Source organism: Carassius auratus, chromosome 25 (assembly GCF_003368295.1).
Source record: "Carassius auratus strain Wakin chromosome 25, ASM336829v1, whole genome shotgun sequence".
Lineage (NCBI taxonomy): Eukaryota > Metazoa > Chordata > Actinopteri > Cypriniformes > Cyprinidae > Carassius > Carassius auratus.
Genome location: NC_039267.1, coordinates 3,856,157 through 3,876,156, shown reverse-complemented (window position 1 = coordinate 3,876,156; position 20,000 = coordinate 3,856,157). Strand labels below are relative to the sequence as shown.

The window sequence follows — 20,000 nt, the reverse complement described above, 5'->3', positions numbered from 1 at the left end:
TAATATGAAGTTTAATATTGTCTAAGTTTATTATTTTTTTACAAATTAAATATTATAGAATTAATAATTGTAATACAAAATTAACAAAAACAAAACTCGAATTTGTTGTAAACAACATGTATTAGTTTTTATTAATTAATACAAAATTTAAAATTAACATTTTAAGTTTTGTATATTTTTATTTATTTACACAAATAGTAATACTGTTAATAAAAAACAAGAAAGAATAACAATAAAAAAAAAAAATTATTTTTAAAGTATTACTATACACTTTTACCAGAAAAATATAATTCTCTGCTGATCGATATTTGTAATATCTGTGCCCCGTAACAAGCTAGTGTTAAAGCGACCAGCTCTAGTGAAGTGTGCTGTAAAGTGTGCATCGTGCCATGATTAGCTGAAGCTCATCTCTGCACGCTTTGATCAGATGCAGGAGCTGCAGCGAAAGCCCAAAGCTCAGATCAGGTTACGGCCGAGAGGAGAGAAGCCCCTGACAGAGAAGTCAAGCCACCGCTGGGCACGGACCTGTAATTAGCAATTAGCGGGTGGGTCCACGTTTAGCTTAGGCCTGAGCCAAAGCCACAAAATGTTCTCCTGCTTATAATACCCAACTTGTGCACGACATGCTGAGCAAGAAAGAGGGGCAAACAGCGCAAATAAAGAGCCGAGAGCTCTCGCTAAACTTCAAAGCTAATGTCAAGGCCTTGTGGCCAGCGCGGCGCTCACGTGGGCCAAAACGCCAGATCCTGATGTGTGACTTGAGGGGGAAAACGTGGCTTTTGGACGGGCCGTGTTTCTGGTCAAGCAGAAAGTTCTTCTTTTTCTTTCTGGTAATTATTATTTATAGTCAGTGTCTTGATAGCAAACCAACACAAACACTGCGGCCCATCATTTCTCGGTGCACGGCGGCGATGTAGCTTCACCACAAATTGTTCAAACCACTGTCCAAAGCCCAGAATCCCATAATTCACTGTCAGAAAGTGTGTGTGTGTGTGTGTGTGTGTGTGTGTGAGAGAGAGAGAGAGAGAGACGTGGAGAGCAAAAGAAACCAGAGAAATACCACCTAACTCAATTTTTCTAATTGTAATCCAATCCAGCGTGATTTGAGAGAGAGAGACAGACAGAAAAAAGAAAATTAAAAATCTAAAATATCCTTAACACACAACATTTGCATAATTCTATTACATATAATGTTGTAATAATAATAATGTAATATTTTTTGGTCACAAATGAATGTTGTATGTTGACAATTTATTTAGGCAAATTATAAAATTGTAATTATATACAAAATGTAAGTTTAAATTAAATAAAACACTAACAATATTTTTTATTATTTTGTTGAGACAAAAAATACCAAATTTGAATAATTTTTACACAAAATAATTAGAATTGTGCGATATTTTGTAAAAAAATAAATCAAACACAAATTAATTTTAACTAAAGTTTTAATATTAATACTAAATGTAAGTTTAAGATTCTATTGTATTTTGTATAAAATAAATAAGAATAAGTATTTAATCAAAATATTAGTTTTATAGTTTTAATAATTTGAATATGTAATGAAAGTTAAAAATGTTGTTTTAATAAAAAAAAATATAATAATAAATACAGAAAATGCTTTGAATATGCAAAAATATAAAACAAAACTACAAATGTTCCTTTAAAATAGTTCAATATTTAATCTAAAATAAAACTTTATGATTATTTTTTTAATGTAATTAATTTATTTATTCAGACAAAATATTATACCATTAATCACTCCAAAAAAGTACTAATTAACAGTTTTTAGTATTTTGCCTAAATAAAAAATAATGCCCTAAAATTTAAGTTTTATATTTGAGGTATTTAGCCAAAATATTATATTTTTTTTTATATCAGCCTTTTATGTTATTGGCCATCATAGCTGTTTTTGTATGCTAAAGGCAACACATTAGCTTTGCGCTAATGATTTTCGATAGCTTTTCAGTCTAGCCAAATTACCAAATTAAGTTCAATATGCTCTGTAATATGATTTATTAATGCAGTATAAAGTGGATTCATTCGCTTTAAAAGAGAATGTGCACCAAATACAACATTTAGCCATCGTAAAGTGGTGTTTTATCCTGTCTAGTCCCTGATTTACAGTGTCTTAGCATTAGCATGAGCGTGTTTTAACTAGCAGTTAGCATCTTTCAGAGGCCTCTGCCTCAAAGCTGGACCTCGTCAGATCAGTCGTCTGGTTCTGGATGTATGCTGGTGGATTAGCGGCTAATGTAGACTTTAACTGCAGGCGAAAGGGTTCAAATGCCTGCCTAATTATCCTCCAAACCACTTTAATGATTAATGGATGCTCGCTACATGACTAATGAAATGTTTTCTGGGTGGGTTGTGCACATGTGTGTGGGCGGTCATTTTCAGACTTTCTGTTTCACTTACGGTCACAAAAAAAAGTAAAAAAAAAAAAAAAATATATATATATATATATATATATATATATATATATATATATATATATATATATATATATATATATATAGCAAATGTGATTTTGACAAAAAATATTTTTAGAAATACAAACAAGAATGCTACAGTCAGTAAAATTTTATTAGAAAATGAAGGACTAAAAATAATAGAATAATAAAAATTCTTAGGATATATTGATGTGTTGATTTGCTTTGCCTAAAAGCGCCCTCTAGTGGTCCAGGACACAGATGACTCGGAGATCTGATCACAGTCACAGACTACAGTGATTACAGTATATACTGAACAGCAGGTCTGATACATGACACACCTGAGGATCTGTGGTTACACTGCAGAATAATGTTGCCTTCAAGTCTCAACGGCTCCATCACATTCACCAGAGGATGCCACCCTAGCAACTGTTGCTGTGCAGATATTTATTTTACTGTGCGATAAGTAAACAGATTTCTTAAGTATTAATTTCTACCAATTGATGAGCATATTTTACTGAAGACACAGATATTTTAACCAATAATTTAACAGAATTTTTTATTATTATATATTTTAATTATATAATTATATATATATATATATATATATATATATATATATATATATATATATATATATATATATATTTTTTTTTTTTTTATGTATTGCAGTTTTTGACATGGTTTATAAATATTTTACTGAAAATCAATTTTTAACAACTTTATATTTCACATAAAATCTTTTTTTTCACATTTATGAATGTAACATAGTGTAGTATAGAATAGCGAATTTTCTGAAGATCTGTTTTTAATTTATTATAACTTTATTTTTAACCACTTTGTGCATATTTTACTGAAATTGTAATATTGTGTTGCAATTATTAACACTTAATGTGCCTTTTTCACAGAAAATCTATTTTTGTTTACCACTTAATGTGCATATTTTGTGCAATGTAGAATTTTATTGCATTCATAAACAATTTTATGCATATTTCACTGAAAAACTAGTTTGTTTGTTTGTTTGGTTTATTGCAAACACTTTTTGCATATTTTACTGAATTAGTATTTTTTATTGCAAATATTTTAACCACTGTATGAGGATATTTTCCTGAAAAACTAGATTTCTTTTTAATTTATTAGATTTTTTTAAATCATTGTATGTGCATATTTTAATGAAACTATTGTCTTATTTATTTTTATTCCTGCTTCATCAAGGAACTCTTCAGTTCATTCCTGTGAGACATTCTGCATGACATCAGCGTTAGCAACAGTAACCAAGGGGGGCGGAGCTTAGGAAATGATCAGTTCACAGTGAGAAACAAATCAGTATCAGTGTTATTTTAGTATTATTGTATCATTTATATTAATTATCTTTTATTTTACATTCTAATTTATATCATTGTAAAAATTTGGTTCATTTTTATTATAATTTATAATATTACTGAATTGAAATTTCAATTTTAGTGTGAGTTTTAGTTCTTGTTTATTTTCCAGATATTCATTTTACTGCTTCAATGCATTCCAATGCAACATATCTCATTTAAATTTTTTATGTATTTTTTTATTTATTTATTTTATTTCCACTCTATTTCAGTCAACAAAACGGTTTAAAAATATATCGATTTTGCGATAATAACCCTGAACTGTATTGGTCATAATTCATAAAAGGCTGGACAAAAAGGATGCAATTAACAAGCCACTGATTTCAAACTTAACACTCATTATTTGCTCTTCATTTGTTGCATCGATTACATTCGGACCAAAATCACTCGATCACATGCTAACACTAATTTCTACTTGAGTAAGTGGGATCTTTCCAGAAGGACTTGAAGGCAAGGTTAGACGAGATACCCAGGGCACATGGATGCAGCTAATCAAGCATGACGCGGTTTCATTCGCTGACGTGGCTCAGCTCGTCCGGGGTTACGAACAAGCGGATCTTGAAGAGGTAAACGCTAAGGTGTCCGAATCGCCTAAGCTTCATCTCCAGAGAGATCTCAAAGTCCTGAGGAAGCGCGATGGGTTTCTGGACCACCAGGATGCCGCCGTGCTCCACGCGTTTGGCGGCGAAGTAGCCTCCCTGGTTACCGTCCACGATGGCCACCTCGATGTCGTCCCCGAGCGCCGAGTTGGACGGGCCCATGCGGAAGATGTTGGTGGGAATGGGGATTTTGGTGGGGAATGTCAGGTGGTAGTAGGTAATTCTCACAGGCAAGGCCAGACACTCGCTAGTCTGATTACAAGGCAAGCGCTCACAGCGACTGCGAGAAGACAAACGAAGAGAGAAAAGAGAGGGGTTAGAACGCTGCGGTGCGCCACATGCAGAAAAGTGTGTGATTTATGAGGGGGCGGGGTTTGGTGGAGGGGGAGGAGCATTCGCAGTGACATCACAGAGTGACGCATTCCATTTGTTTTCTCCATAGAGACACTGAATCCAATGATGCTGTGATTCATCTCAGCTTGTGTGTTTTGTTTTTTTGGAATCCGAATGGAGAAAAGAAATGGTTGAGCGGACATTACTGGTGCACTCGTGTTAAAAGGGGATTTTTTTCTGGCAAGACTTGCAAAACATGAAACGTGTATTAATGAAACGCTGTGCAATGTTCATGCATTGCTTCTGCAGCCTTCTCGGATGCAACGTTCATGCACAATGTTAGAAACCCCACTTCTTTATCAACACCCACCTGCATCATTCCAGCTATTTGTGAACTCCTTAAACATATACTGCATGGACTAATATTTTTGACAAATACTTTTTAAAATAAAAAATATTTAAATAAAAAAATATATTTATTTTATATATTTGTATATTATTATATTACATATTTATTGTATTTGCTTACATTCAGAAATATTCATGCTTCACAATAATATTTTTAATTATTTAAATGAAACATTATATATATACATAATAATATGTTTCATTTAAATAATAACAAATATTATGTTTTTAAATAAATTCTATAATATATGTATATATAATTTATAAAAAGAAAACATTAATTTTTTTTATATAAACATTAAACATTTGTATTGTGACATGGATTTATTGTATTTGTTTATATATAGCAGAAATACTGGTGCATATATATATGTTTTTATTTCCCACAGTGTAAAATCAAGCTCCATCCTGCATCATCCTTTTTTTTTTTTGGTCACAGATGTAAAATCCTTTATGAAAGTAGTTTTGTGTTCACTTGAAAGGTTTCGTCACTTACGTGTCTCCTGAGCGTCTGTAGTTGGCCGGACAGTCGAAGTTCAGGCATTTATATCCGCCCTGAATGTTGAAGCAGCTCTCTGATTCACTGCAGCTGTGAGTACTGGTTACACACTCATCGATATCTGATCACCAACACAAAACACATCACTGTTAATCATGATTTCAGATTTATATGTTTCTCTGTTTAACGTATGGTTAAAACTACTGCCACGAGTCCTTCTCTTAAATATAATAGACATAGAAACGTAACATTTTCTGTAAAGCTGCATTGCAACGATTTGTATCGTGAAAAGCGCTATACAGATAAACTTGAATTGAACTGAATTGAACTGGGTTGTCCTGATTGTGACTGTGTCTGACCCTGGCAGCTGCGTCCGTTTGGGGCGAGGGCGTATCCTGTGATGGGACAGGTGCAGTGGAAGCTCCCCGGGGTGTTGTGGCAGCGGTAGGAGCAGATGTGTCCACCAGTGGGCAGCGCACACTCATCGATGTCTGAAGGAAACATCACAGTTACAGTCAAACCAACAACTATTCAGACTCCAGATATCATTTTAGCGGGTGCACAATCCGTGTTTTATTTACTGTATTTTCCGCACTATAAAGCACACCGGATTATAAGGCGCATAGAATAGAAGACACTGCAGTCAAACGCTTGACTGGGTTTGTGTTATGCATCCACTAGATGGAGCTGTGCTAAAGGAGATGTCAATATTTTGACAGAGCGCCTTGATCCATATATAAGGCGCTCCGGATTATAAGGCGGTTTTTAGAAAATTAAAGGCTTTTAAGTGTGCCTTATAGTGCGGAAAATACAGTAATTTTAAAGGTAGAAAATTTGTATCCAGATTAATGGTCTATGCTTAATTTTATGAAGTATGCGATTAATCGCGATTAATCACAGAAAAAGGTGTGGTTAATCAGATTAAATATTTGAACAGCCCTAATGTGTATATACATATATATATATACATAAATATATATATATACACACACACATACACACACACACACACACATAAATACAAAAGTGCTGTCAAATGATTAATCGCGATTAATCGCATCCAAAATTAATGTTTTTTTAACATAATATATGTGTATTTGTTCTGAACATGTCTATTAAGTAAATATAAATACACACAAAGAAAAATATGTTACGTTTATACATTTAATATACTTATATATAATATAAAATGATATGAATTGAATATATAAATGCTAATATTTTCAAAATATACTAAATACTGAATCTGTGTTTTTTTTACATATGCACAATATACACAGTACACACAAATATATTATGTAAATAAAAACTTTTACTTTGGATGCAATTAATCATGATGAATCATTTGACAGTACTAATATATATAGGTTTTTTTTTTTTAAATAAAATCATATATAATTTGCATAATATACTTAGTATCTGACATTATCCAAATGAATTTGTTCTGACACAGTTTTAACTCTAGTTCTTGTCATATTTTATGACCATTTTCTACACTATGGCATATAAGCCGTGATGATGTGAGAAATGCTGAAGCTGTCTGAATTCGCTCTGGTTCGGCTGTAGTTCCTCCACTGCACAGTCGGCGGTGTTTGTTAGCGAGCGCTCACCTTCACAGGTGATGCCGTCCACGTCGCTCAGCTGATATCCGCGGCGGCAGTAGCACTGGTAGGAGCCGTACACATTCGCACACTCCTGACTGCACGGGCTGCTCTCGCACTCGTTGAGGTCTGACGAAGCACAGGTTAGTGCATGAATGAGAGGAAAGGCTGGATTATTAGCTGCTCATAATGGTTTTCCTGTACCGTCGCAGTTCCTCCCGTCGGCGGACAGCTTGAAGCCCATGGTGCAGCTGCACTTGTAGGAGCCCAGGATGTTTTCACACTTGTGTGCACACAGACGTCCAGGATAATTCCTGCATTCATTGATGTCTGATGATCAAGAGACAGAAATACAGCATTCAGAACAACAGGTACATTTAAATAAATATAATAATAATATATAAGAGTTTGGTTCCAAGTGTCATTGTTATTTTAATAATATTATTATATAATTATATTATTTGATAAAAAAAATATAACATTATATATATATATATATATATATATATATATATATATATATATATATATATATATATATATTATATAAAATATTTATTTATTTATTTTTATATATTTTTTATTATTATTTATTATTATTTATTTTTTTTAAATAGCTAAATGAAACAAATCCACTGAATCAATATAAAAGTTATTTTTCACCGCAGAAACCACCACAGGTTCAACAGTGCCATCAAAATTATTATTTAAAAAAATATATATAATTATACGAATAAATAAATATGAATTATTCTTTATAATTAAAATAATATTTGATATATAATATACCCCCCACACATACATATATATGAAGAGTTCAGATGCAGAAGCGTTAAGGCATTACGCATTAAACACAACATCAGAATTTCAGGATCAACGGGAAACGAACACTGAACAAATATTTTCTGGCTGATAAATGCAAATGCATCGACCCTGGTGTGGGTTTGAACATGCAACCTCTCAGTCGGCAGCTCTGCAACACTAACCCACAGCACTCACCCTCACAGGATCTGCTGATGCTGTTGAAGATGAAGCCGGCCCTGCATTCACAGCGGAACGAGCCCACCAGATTAATACAGCCGTGACCGTCACAGGAGTTATCAGGTCCCGCACACTCGTCGATATCTGACACACACACACACACACAGATCAGAGATCAGACACAGCTCATGATTAACACTGATAAATGGAACACTCTGAAATAATATGGTTTTCAATGAGCTTTAATTCAACATAAAAATGCCATTTGCAACCCATTTTATTTATTTTTTGATGCTACATTATTCACTATGTATTCACTATGTAATATAAGAATACATGAAATATAAAAAAAAATAATTTTATGCATTATATAGATTATTTTCTTTAAATTTTATGGTGAAAGTTTTTGTTTTTATTAAGTTTGTGTTTTGGTTTTTGAGATTTGTGAGAATTCGAGGTCGTGATTTCCAAGCCTTTTGTTAATTTTATAATTTATTATTTTCTCTTCTTTCTTAAATCCACGTAAATTAATATTTATATAAAACTAATAATAATTATATAAAAATTATATTCAGAACCCATTTTATTTCCAATAATATGATGCATTTTTGACTGAAACATTACAATGCAATATATTTATATACATATCATACATTGAAAAATATTTATTTTATATATTGTATTAATTATAGTTTTTTTTTTCTTTTAAAGATTTTTTAAAAATAAAATGACAGACTAAATATAAATTATTAAACTAAAAATATTGTTTAAGCAGGCAGAATTTAAATTTATTTATATATAATTGTTATAAATCTACAAAAATCAAATATATATTACATATACTTTCTGTGTGTATGTAAATATATATATATATATATATATATATATATATATATTTCAAATTTCAAATTTTCAAATTTTCAAATTTTTCCAATTTTCACTTTGCGCTAAATGTATTATTTGCCTTACTTATCTAAATTCAACATTACCTCTATATGAAAAAATAGCAAAACTATATTTTACCATTAAAACATGTATTTTAAATGAAATTATGTACTTAAAAATTAAGTGTGTGTGTGTGTGAAATGTATGAATTATTTAGGTTTGATTGTTTTTTGTAGGTTTTTCAAGCATACATATTTTTTGCTATTCCCCCTTCTGATGTTAGTTATATAGTGCTCCTGCATCAACAGAGTATCAAGTGTATTTCTGAGTGCAAGCGTGTGTATGGTGCTCATTTCTGACTGCACGCTGAACATGTGTCATGTGACCATGATAGTTTCGTACCCACGCAGCGAGAGCCGTCGGCGTTCAGGTGATATCCTCGTCCACAGGTCACCGAGTGTCTCTGGCAGGTGTAGGAGCCCACCGTGTTGAAGCACATGTGACCCGACGGACACGGTCCTGTCACGCTCAAACACTCGTTGATATCTGTCACACACGAGGGGAACGTTACGAGCTCCGATCAGAGGCATCATATCCACGCAAACCAGAGTTCAAAGCCAAGTGGATGTTGAATGCAGCTTCCGAAAGACAAAATACAGCCTAATAATATTTGTCTCGTGTGATTAGATCGTTCAATGCATCTAACCAGATGTGTTTCAGCACTTAAGCATTATAACCAATCACACGTGATTCCGTTGAGCTTATGAGTGCATCGACCAATCAGAGGCCTTCTGATGAGTCATCGCTGTTCTCTCGCTCGCTGAAGGATTTCTGCTCCCTGACGAACTCTCTCATCAGAAACAACAAAGTGCAGATGTTAGCACGATGCTAACTCCACAGCTTCAGCTATTATAAAGAGTGATTACACTATTAGGCTACTTTACCCATCATCTGTTATAGATCAACTAACAATCTATAAAGGTGCAAAATGCAGCGACTTACACGTGTTTAAGAATCGAGATCTTTCATGCTATAGATAGATACACTTTAGGGAATATTTCGAATAAAAAGGAAAACATAAGACTTTATCAGTAATACAAGCACAAAAGCAGTCTGAAGTCTCTGGGGTATATTTGTAGCAATAGACAACAATACATTGCATGAGTCAGAAAAATAAAAATCATTAGGATATAAAGTAAAGATCATGTTCCGTGAAGATATTATGTAAATTTCCTACTGTAAATATATTAAAACAAAATTTTTGATTAGTAATATGCATTGCTAAAAACTTCATTTTGGACAACTTTAAAGGCTATTTTCGTGATATTTTGGTTGTATCTCTGCCAAATATTTTCCGATCCTAACATGCCACACATAATAGATAGCTAATCTTAATATGCATCATTTGAAAGCTGAATAAACAAGTTTTCCATTGATGTATGGTAGGATCGGACAATATTTGGTCGAGATAAAACTATTTGAAAATCTGGAATCTGAGGATGCAAAAAAATATAAACAGTGAGAAAATCGTCTTTAAATTTGTCTGAATGAATTCTTAGCAATGCATGTGACTTAATCAAAAATTACATTTTGGTATATTTATGGTAGGAAATTTACAAAATATCTTAATGGAACATGATCTTTATTTAATATCCTAATGATTTTTGACATAAAGAAAAATGGATAATTTCGACTCATACAATGTTTTTCTGGCTATTGCTATAAATAAACCCCAGAGACTTGAGACTGCGTTTGTGCTCCAGGGACACAGGGCTGCTGTGCCTCCTCAAACAGATGAGTGCATGACGGCCCTGACTCTGAGCTTTCTGAAGTTTGGCAGCTGGAGTGAGTGTGTCTCACCGATGCAGCTCCCGAGAGCGTCCTGGATGAATCCCACGCCGCACTGCATTCTGGGACGGCAGCGGAACGAGCCGACTGTGTTCTGACACTCCAGCTCAGCTCCGCAGTTATGAGTGCTGGTTTCACACTCGTCAATGTCTGAAACCACACACAGGACACTGGCCTTATCATACTGCGCATGCTAATTACAGCTGTGGTCTTTATTATTATTATTATTATTATTATTATTATAAGGAGAATTAAGGAGATTCTTATTAATAAAATATTGATATACAATTACAACATTTTTTACAGCCCTACAAATGAGAATTAAACCGGGATTATTTTCTTTAAATCAACCGCCACAGAAAAAAATTTGATATTTTATCCTAAAAAAGGTTGTAGAAATGCTTCAGTTTCTTTATCCAACATTCAGTTCCATATTTTAATGATTTCGTTAATTATTTTCATGATATATTTAATTATAAAGATTATGTCATAATTATTACTGTATGTTATTATATATAATCACATTTTTAACCAAATTGTGCAGTCCTAGAAAAAAAAAAACACATTAAACCTAGAGAATTTTTACTGCTTTTTAAATCACAATTAAAAAATCACAATTAGGTTTCTTCCCAAACATGCATTCCTAGTAGTTTGTGAAAGTGTGTGCGTGTGTGTGTGCGTGCGTGTGTGTGTGTGTGTGTGTGTGTGTGCGTGTGTGTGTGCGTGTGTGTGTGTGTGTGTGCGTGTGTGTGTGTGTGTGTGGGTGTGCGTATGTGTGCGTGTGTGTGGGTGTGGGTGTGTGTGTGTGTGTGTGTGTGTGTGTGTGTGTGTGTGTGTGTGTGTGGGTGTGTGCGTGTGTGTGTGTGTGCGTGTGTGTGTGTGTGTGTGTGTGTGTGCGTGTGTGTGTGCGTGTGTGTGTGTGTGTGTGTGGGTGTGCGTATGTGTGCGTGTGTGTGTGTGTGTGTGCGTGTGTGTGTGTGTGTGCGTGTGTGTGTGTGCGTGTGTGTGTGTGTGTGTGTGTGTGTGTGTGTGTGTGTGTGCGTGCGTGTGTGTGTGTGCGTGTGTGTGTGTGTGTGTGTGTGTGTGTGTGTGTGTGTGTGTGTGTGCGTGTGTGTGTGTGTGTGCGTGTGTGGGTGTGTTTGTCTGTGCGTGTGTGCGTGTGCGTGTGGGTGGGTGTGTGTGTGTGTGCGTGTGTGGGTGTGTGTATGTGTGCGTGTGAGTGTGTGTGTGTGTGTGTGTACGTGTGAGCGTGTGTGTGTGTGTGTGTGCGTGTGTGTGCGTGTGTGGGTGTGTTTGTGTGTGCGTGTGTGCGTGTGCGTGTGGGTGTGTGTGTGTGTGCGTGTGTGGGTGTGTGTATGTGTGCGTGTGAGTGTGTGTGTGTGTGTGTGTACGTGTGAGCGTGTGTGTGTGTGTGTACGTGTGATCGTGCGTGCGTGTGTGTGTGTGTGTGTGTGTCTGACCTTCACACTTGTTGTTGTCGGTGAGTTCGTAGCCTGTCCCGCAGCTGATGACCCTCTGACAGCGAAACGATCCCAGCGTGTTGATGCAGCGCTCGCCCCCGCTGCACTGATGAGAGCCCAGCAAACACTCGTTTATGTCTGCACACACACACACACACACACACACACACACACACACACACACACACACTGTCTGCTTACATGGTGCTCCACGATCTCTTAAACCCACCATTTAAATCTTAAGCTTGCTTGATTGTATCTACTTGTGCTTGTTCTTAAAGTGCTGTTTGCTTTGTGTTTAATTGACTCAAAAGAAGTAAAAGGAGAGTAAAAGTGTGGTCAGTGAGCGACATCCAGTTGAAGTCTTCATTTCCCAAACTGTGAGGATTCACTTGACCACCCTCAGACTCTTGAAGAGACCTGAAGCACATTAAAACTGTTTATTAGTGGACATTTACTGACCTTCGCAGGTTTTCCTGTCCGCCTTCAGCTTGTATCCGACCGAACAGGTACAAGAGCCGTTAACACAACTCTGAGAGCAACCGGCAGCTTCGGTGCAAACACACACACAACATTAACAATCTGCACATCACGTATTATTAAGATGCATTTACAGGATTATATAGTACTGATTCTAGTTACCTTTGCACTGCTCCTCTGTGTTTTGTGCATCACCCTGCGATGGCAATTCTGTCATTTTGAAACATAAACGAGTTCATGTCAGAGATGCAAAAAGATGCATATGCTCCACACTGAATTTGCATGCTCATATGTCGTTACTTTAAGGTATTTCTTTAAATAACAACATTTTTAACATCTCGTTGAAGGTTGAATATATTTGCTCAAAATCCAGTGTAATAAAAGATGAAGTGTTATGCAAGCTATTAAAGACAATATTGGTTGATTAGACGGCAATGCACTGTTCCCACATCTCAAACCTCAAATACATAAAATATTACCCTTTTAGACATAGCTTTTAAAGTAAAGAGTCAAGAAAATACAATACAAAACTTACTGAAACAACCAGAGTTCGTTAACCCTTTCAAGACCCCCACCCTCATTAAAACATTGACCTATTTTGATCTCAGAAAGTGAGTTGCATCTATGAATGTGTTATTAATAAGTGCTGAAGTGTGACGTCAGTCCGTGAGCACTAGAGGGCAGAAGAGCTCACCTTCTCTCTACTGCTTCACTCCAGAGACTAAACTGACCTGATTATAGGGTTAGTTCACCCAAAAATGACAATTTGCATGCGTTTCACTCACCCTCGACGCATCCTAGGTGTATATGACTTTCTTCTTTTGAAGGATTTGTGAAGAAGAATGTCGGAGGATTTCTATATAAGCCAAGAGACTGGTTTTCCTTTGATAACGCGAGGAAACGTTTCTTCCTTTGCTCGTGTTAACAGACGGTGGTTTTCACAAGACATCGAGGAGACCTTTATTCAGCCCCCTGCAGGTTTAATATGGATGGATGCGCTTTATTAGGCTTCTTTTGGACTGTTGAACAGAGACACCTGTCCGTGCTATTATAAAGCTTGAAAGAGACAATTTTAATATAACTCTGATTGGATTCTTATGACAGAAGAAAGTCATGTACATCTGGGATGCTTCGGGCTGAGTGAAACGCACACCAATTGTCATTTTTGGGTGAACTAGCCCTTTAATATTGAGATAATAACTAAGGGTAAATCCCAAGAAAACTGTCAAGAAACAAAATAAAATAATATGTTTTACATATTAGAATTATACTATATTATGTTGACTATATAAAAAACGTGTGTGTATATATATATATATATATACATAATTGTATAAAAATACTTATCTTTAGATTCAATATTTTTTTATTTAAACCGTCCATTAACCAATAATTTTTTAACAATGAATAATAATACTTAAAATGTTACTTTTATAATATTTTCATAAAATTAATTTATAGTGTGTGTGTTTATATAATATATATATATATATATATATATATATATATATATATATATATATATATATATATATATATATATATATATATATATATATTATATATATATACATATAATATATATATAATTTTTGTAGCCTAAAAAAAATTAATAATGCAAAATATAATTATTCAATATATATATATATATATATATATATATATATATATATATATACAATTTTAATAAAATTTTCTATCAAATATTTTTCCGTCTCCTTCCGTCTTCAAGCTTTTGCATTAAGTCGGTTGTTTTTGTAGTGTTACTTATGTAAACATTACAGTTTTTTGCACCATAAAGTTCAGAAATTAAAGTTTCATGTCCATTTTCTTCCTATCCTGATCCTTAAACAGACTGGTTTTCCATTGTACTTTCAAGATTACGTGCAAAACCCCCATTCTGGTGTAATAGTATCTGTAAAAGCATCTGTGGATATCGATATCAGAGCGTTTGAGGGATGCACAACTGTGGGTTCTCCATGTTTGCTTGTTCTCACCCGGTGCAGGCTTCCCGTCGCTGTTGGGCGATCGGTCCACACAGCAGGCGCGGGACACCAGACCGCACTGGTACCACACGGCGAGGGTGAGGTCACATGACAAACCTCGCTCCTGGGCCGCCCGGCCGAGCAGACAGCACTCACAGCACGTCTGCAGAGGAAGAGACAGACTCCAGATCAGAGACACGAGGAACACAGAAACACCTGCACACATGCACTGATGCACACCATCAGCATCCTTCCACGGCCTGAGACTACACTACACACAAGAGAGAGTAAAGGACTGTCATTTTATATATGTGATATCAAATGCTCCTTTACAAAATATATATAGATATAGCCATTTTATACATATAACATTTAAAAATTTATATTAATAATAATAATATTATTATTATTATGTGTAATATGTTTTAAACTGATGATTAACCAATTTTTTTAATAATTAATATTAATTATTTAATTAGTAATAATATAACAATCATTATTATTTTTATTTAGTTTATATACATATGTAAAAATTATTACAATTATTTTTAAGTCTATATATAGATATATATATTTTATTTATTTATTATTTTTTTTTTTTTACCAAAGTGTGTGGGCTACTCATTTTTAGGCTTAGCAACATTTTAAAGCCAAATTTATCTCACTCCACTCGATGTTGCCACCAATGTAAAGTGTTTCAAATCCAGGGGTGGTAAAAGTACTTAGAAGTTATACTAAATATAAGTATACTAACTTATAAGTAAAAGTAGATGTATCTAAATAAAAAATGACTCCAGTAAAAGTAGAAAGTCCTCCATTCAAACATCACTTGAGTAAAAGTACAAAAGTATCCGATTTAAAACATACTTAAGTACCGGAAGTAAAAAGTAAATATTCAGATTAACTGTAAATATCAATAATTAAGCAGATCAGTTGTTTTGGGAGTGATATGCAGTGTTTTAATTGAACAAATGATGAGATTAGATACTTAAGAATTTGTTAGATTTACAATCAAAAGAGACAATGAAGAACCTTATCGCAGTATAGGGATTGAACTTTCAATAAACATGTTCCATAACATCATCGCTGCATCAAATAGAAGATGTGCAAGATACAAGGTAAGACTGTTTCAGAATATCAATGAGGAAGAACCACCTCTTTAAAGAGTTAGTTCTCCCAAAAATGAAAATTCTGTCATTTGCATTTTAGGGGCTAAATATCACGTTATTGGTATTGTCGTTCGACCTGTGGACATGAAAAACAACCACAGACTTGGCAACACTGGTTGGCATATACTACACAGAGCCGAAATCACTGACAATCTACACAAAATCGATTTTATTTCTCAATTTTGATTTTGTGTTAGTTGTCGGTGAACTATGGCTCTGTGTAACTGCCGCTCCACCTGAACCAGTGTTGCCAAGTCCGTGGTTGTTTTCCATGTCCGCCGGTTGAAGAAACCCCAATCCCAATAACTTGACATTTAGCGCCTAAAATGTGACTTTTACCAAGGCAACCCTCCCAATAAACGTATATTTTAATCCCGGGAAGCAATTTTTTATCCTGGAAACACGTTTGTGCTAGTCTTGGACTAGTTTTGAGAAGCAACTGGGCAGGATTTGTTGTAAAAACCTGGCAACCCTGATCTGAACGCACATGCTGGAGATATACTTCTAATTACAGGAGCGTCTTTACTGATGAGATGAGCATGAAAATCGCATTCGATTTTTTGCACAGCCCTCCTGAAATTTCATTCCCCCGTGGCAGGCAAAGAAGACATTTCAGCCAATAAGAATCTCCCTTGACTTCAGTGAATTCAAACATATCCTTGAGATATGGCCATGGGTGATCCCTGTCGGTGTCGGGAATCTCGGGATCATTGCGGGCAGCAAAAGCTGCACTATCACCTATTTTAGCGGTCATCTTCCACCTCGAACTAACTGCTGCGTGAGCGTATGTTGGCAAAGAACTCGTGAAGTCGCACGTTCTTTTTTTTCAAAAGAAATCCAACATTTTCATTGGTTTGTAAAATCAGTGTAATAAATACTTGCAGCGAGCATGGGGAAATGTATCGGAGTAAAAAGTAACTTTTTGTCTTTAATAAAGAAGTGGAGTAAGAGTGAAATAGATGCAAATAAAACATACTCAAGTAAAGTACAGATCCCCGAAAAAAATACTTAAGTAAAGTAGTATTTTCACTCTGTTACTTACCACCACTGTTCATATCAGTAACTTATCAGGCTCTGTTTCTTATGCCGCGTTTCCACCGAAATTACCCGGAACATTTGTACCAGGAACTTTTTTTCCCAGGAACTTTTTCCCCCCAGACCTGTAGCTTTCTGTGTTTCCACCGCGGTGTAAAGTACCGGGAAGATTAGGCAAATAGACTGGTGACGTAGGTCTGCGCACGTTTCTCAATACAAAGTACGCTGATTTTGGACGTGCATCCTCGGTAGTTTAGACTTTGTGCATTCGACTCAGGAGTGTGATGTCTGCGACGATGATGCAAATCCAGTAAATCTGCAAACAGCAGCGTACTCGATTAACATCAGCCAGCTGACCATGGCTACTGCAATCTCCCTCTCTGTATATTTACAATAAAACAAAATAGGACATCAAATACCACTGCCTCCTTACGTTTTCATTTTAACATACTAACAGCTGCAGAAATGTACTTAGTTCAGGGAAATGTGTATATACAGCCATTACAATGAATTTGCCTTTTTAATTTTTATTTTAACGTATAAATAAATTGAATACAGACCAAAGAAAACCTGTTAGATTTACCCCGCAGCTGAATTATATTTTATGTTTAACCACTAAAGACACATCAAAGCCAGCGGCACGCATCAGAAGATCTAGCCGAAGTGAGGCTGCTCTCGGCGGATACATGATCACTGTCTCCGAGATCGGCCAAAAATATTTTTAAATAGGCGCTGTCTTTATAAATAAACCACAGATTTGAGTTTTAAACAACGACATTCTCAGCTGAAATACTTTTAAAATTACATTTCATGACACAATAACAGTAATATTTTGAAAAAGTTGATCTGAATAAATGCTGTGTGAACTCAACCAATCAGCATGTTTGGCACACAAGTCCCGCCCCCGAAAGTTCCGGAACTTTGAAAAAGAACCACCTCGCCAGCAGGGACTTTCTGAGGGGCATTTTTTTACCCGGAACTTTATTTAGTTCCTAGTTCCTGCGGTGGAAACACACAGAGTAACAGCCCAAAGTCTCTAGTTCCTGGGTAAAGTTCCTCCGGTGGAAACGCGGCATTAGAAGGCAGCTGTCTATGTAGGGCGCAGACAGTGAAGGAGTTTACTGAGTGTCAGGACAAAGCCGTTTACTGTGGTTTACAGACACAGATGAGGATCTGCTGGAGTCTGTCCACCAAACACAGTTCACACCTATGTGAAAGATTTCTGCCAATCCTTTCCTACCACACACACCGAAGCTGGAGAGACAGAAGACTGAAAATATATTCCTCTAGAGGACGGATCCTGACCGTAAGCAGCGTGGCCCGCTTCCCAGACACAGATAAAGACTGTCAGCGATGATAACTCACTTCTGCAGATCTTTCTGACATTAAGAGCCAAGTGTGGAAAAATAGATCCGTTTATATTATAAACACAAGCTAATTAAAGGAGCAGGTCATCAACTGTGTGAATATAATATAATATAATATAATATAATATAATATAATATAATATTAAATAATATAATATAATATAATATAATATTAAATAATATAATATAATATAATATTAAATAATATAATATAATATAATATAATATAATATAATATAATATAATATAATATGATATAATATAATATAATATAATATAATATAATATAATATAATATAATATAATATTATATAATATAATATAATATTAAATAATATAATATAATATAATATAATATAATATAATATAATATAATATAATATTAAATAATATAATATAATATAATATAAATGAAATATATTGAAATATAACATAAGATCACTTCTTTTTGCCTGATTCTTAGCCTTGCATCACATAATTTGAATATTTAATAAGTAATTATAAATATAAATATACTATAATAAATATAATTAATTTTTTTAGATTTTAAATTATTTGAAGTGAATTATATATTTATTATAGTTTTATGTAATGATATACTACACAGCAGATGTTTAGATGATCTCTGTTAGCATCAGAAAAGCATTTGAGAAGCAAACTGATGCTAAATTGTATTTTTTTCTAAAAAATGTGCCAAAATAAAGTGAATTCGCCCGCGTTTGTTCTTGTTTCATGCACAAATGCTCTTAATTGTGATGTCTTCTTTGGAAAACGAGACGTAATAAATGCTAATCAAGTAAACGGATCTTGATTTAAGATTGTTTACAAATTTGTTCAAAAAAGCAGGATGAAAATCCTATTAAAATATTTTAATATGTATTTGTTGTTTTCAGTGCAGAAATTATGCCAAGCTCCAAAATGGATAAAAACCAGCATTTTTTTAAAAAAGTAGGCTAGTTCATACTACTTTTGCACTACATACAGACGTTTTTAACAAAGTACAGACTAAAAATGAAGTCCAAATTCGCTGGAAATCTCTCAAGAAATCTCAAGAAAAATCACTTTTTGTGTGAATGATCCTTTAAGTCATAATCCGGTGGATCTTTTATCCATGAGTGATTTGAATAAACTGAACAAAGGAGGTTTTTGAGAACAGAAGACGCTCGTCTGGAGTTTTAGAGGAAACACAAACAGCTCTGGTGATTTAAACAGAGCTTAAACTTGTCCTAACATCATCTAACACCCGTTTCAGATAAATCAGGCTCGCTGGAAACCATGCATCTGACAGGTGCTCTTAAACGCTCTTCCAGTCCTGCTGAATGACACCTGGAGGATCCTGATGTCCAAACACACTCAGGTGTGTATTAAACCTCCAACACACACTCTATTCTTCATCCTGAGCCTGTGTGTGTATAATCAGAGCTGGATTTATCACAGAAACAGCCTGCACCTCTCTACTGTGGGCATGTCCCCTCCTGCTCAGCGTAAACAGTGCTGAGAGAAACATCTCTAGAGTTTACATGAGCTTTGAACGCCAGG

At 34.7% G+C, this 20,000-nt stretch overlaps 1 protein-coding gene across 3 annotated transcripts in view; it reads right to left on the bottom strand.

The window, feature by feature from the left end:
* Positions 1 to 20,000, bottom strand: part of fbln1 (fibulin 1) — a 33,492-nt gene that overhangs the window by 3,635 nt on the left and 9,857 nt on the right. For 2 of the 3 annotated variants that reach the window (XM_026202081.1, XM_026202082.1), the window contains exons 4-14: positions 14,903 to 15,053; positions 13,068 to 13,115; positions 12,888 to 12,974; positions 12,426 to 12,563; positions 10,978 to 11,115; positions 9,520 to 9,663; positions 8,251 to 8,376; positions 7,456 to 7,581; positions 7,261 to 7,380; positions 6,010 to 6,141; positions 5,648 to 5,771 (exon numbers count right to left, since the gene is read on the bottom strand). In XM_026202081.1, the coding sequence (XP_026057866.1) occupies positions 5,648 to 5,771; positions 6,010 to 6,141; positions 7,261 to 7,380; positions 7,456 to 7,581; positions 8,251 to 8,376; positions 9,520 to 9,663; positions 10,978 to 11,115; positions 12,426 to 12,563; positions 12,888 to 12,974; positions 13,068 to 13,115; positions 14,903 to 15,053 (1,334 nt within the window). Of the gene's footprint in view, positions 1 to 3,968; positions 4,691 to 5,647; positions 5,772 to 6,009; positions 6,142 to 7,260; positions 7,381 to 7,455; positions 7,582 to 8,250; positions 8,377 to 9,519; positions 9,664 to 10,977; positions 11,116 to 12,425; positions 12,564 to 12,887; positions 12,975 to 13,067; positions 13,116 to 14,902; positions 15,054 to 20,000 lie in introns of those variants that run through there. The other variant, XM_026202083.1, reaches the window with a different exon arrangement.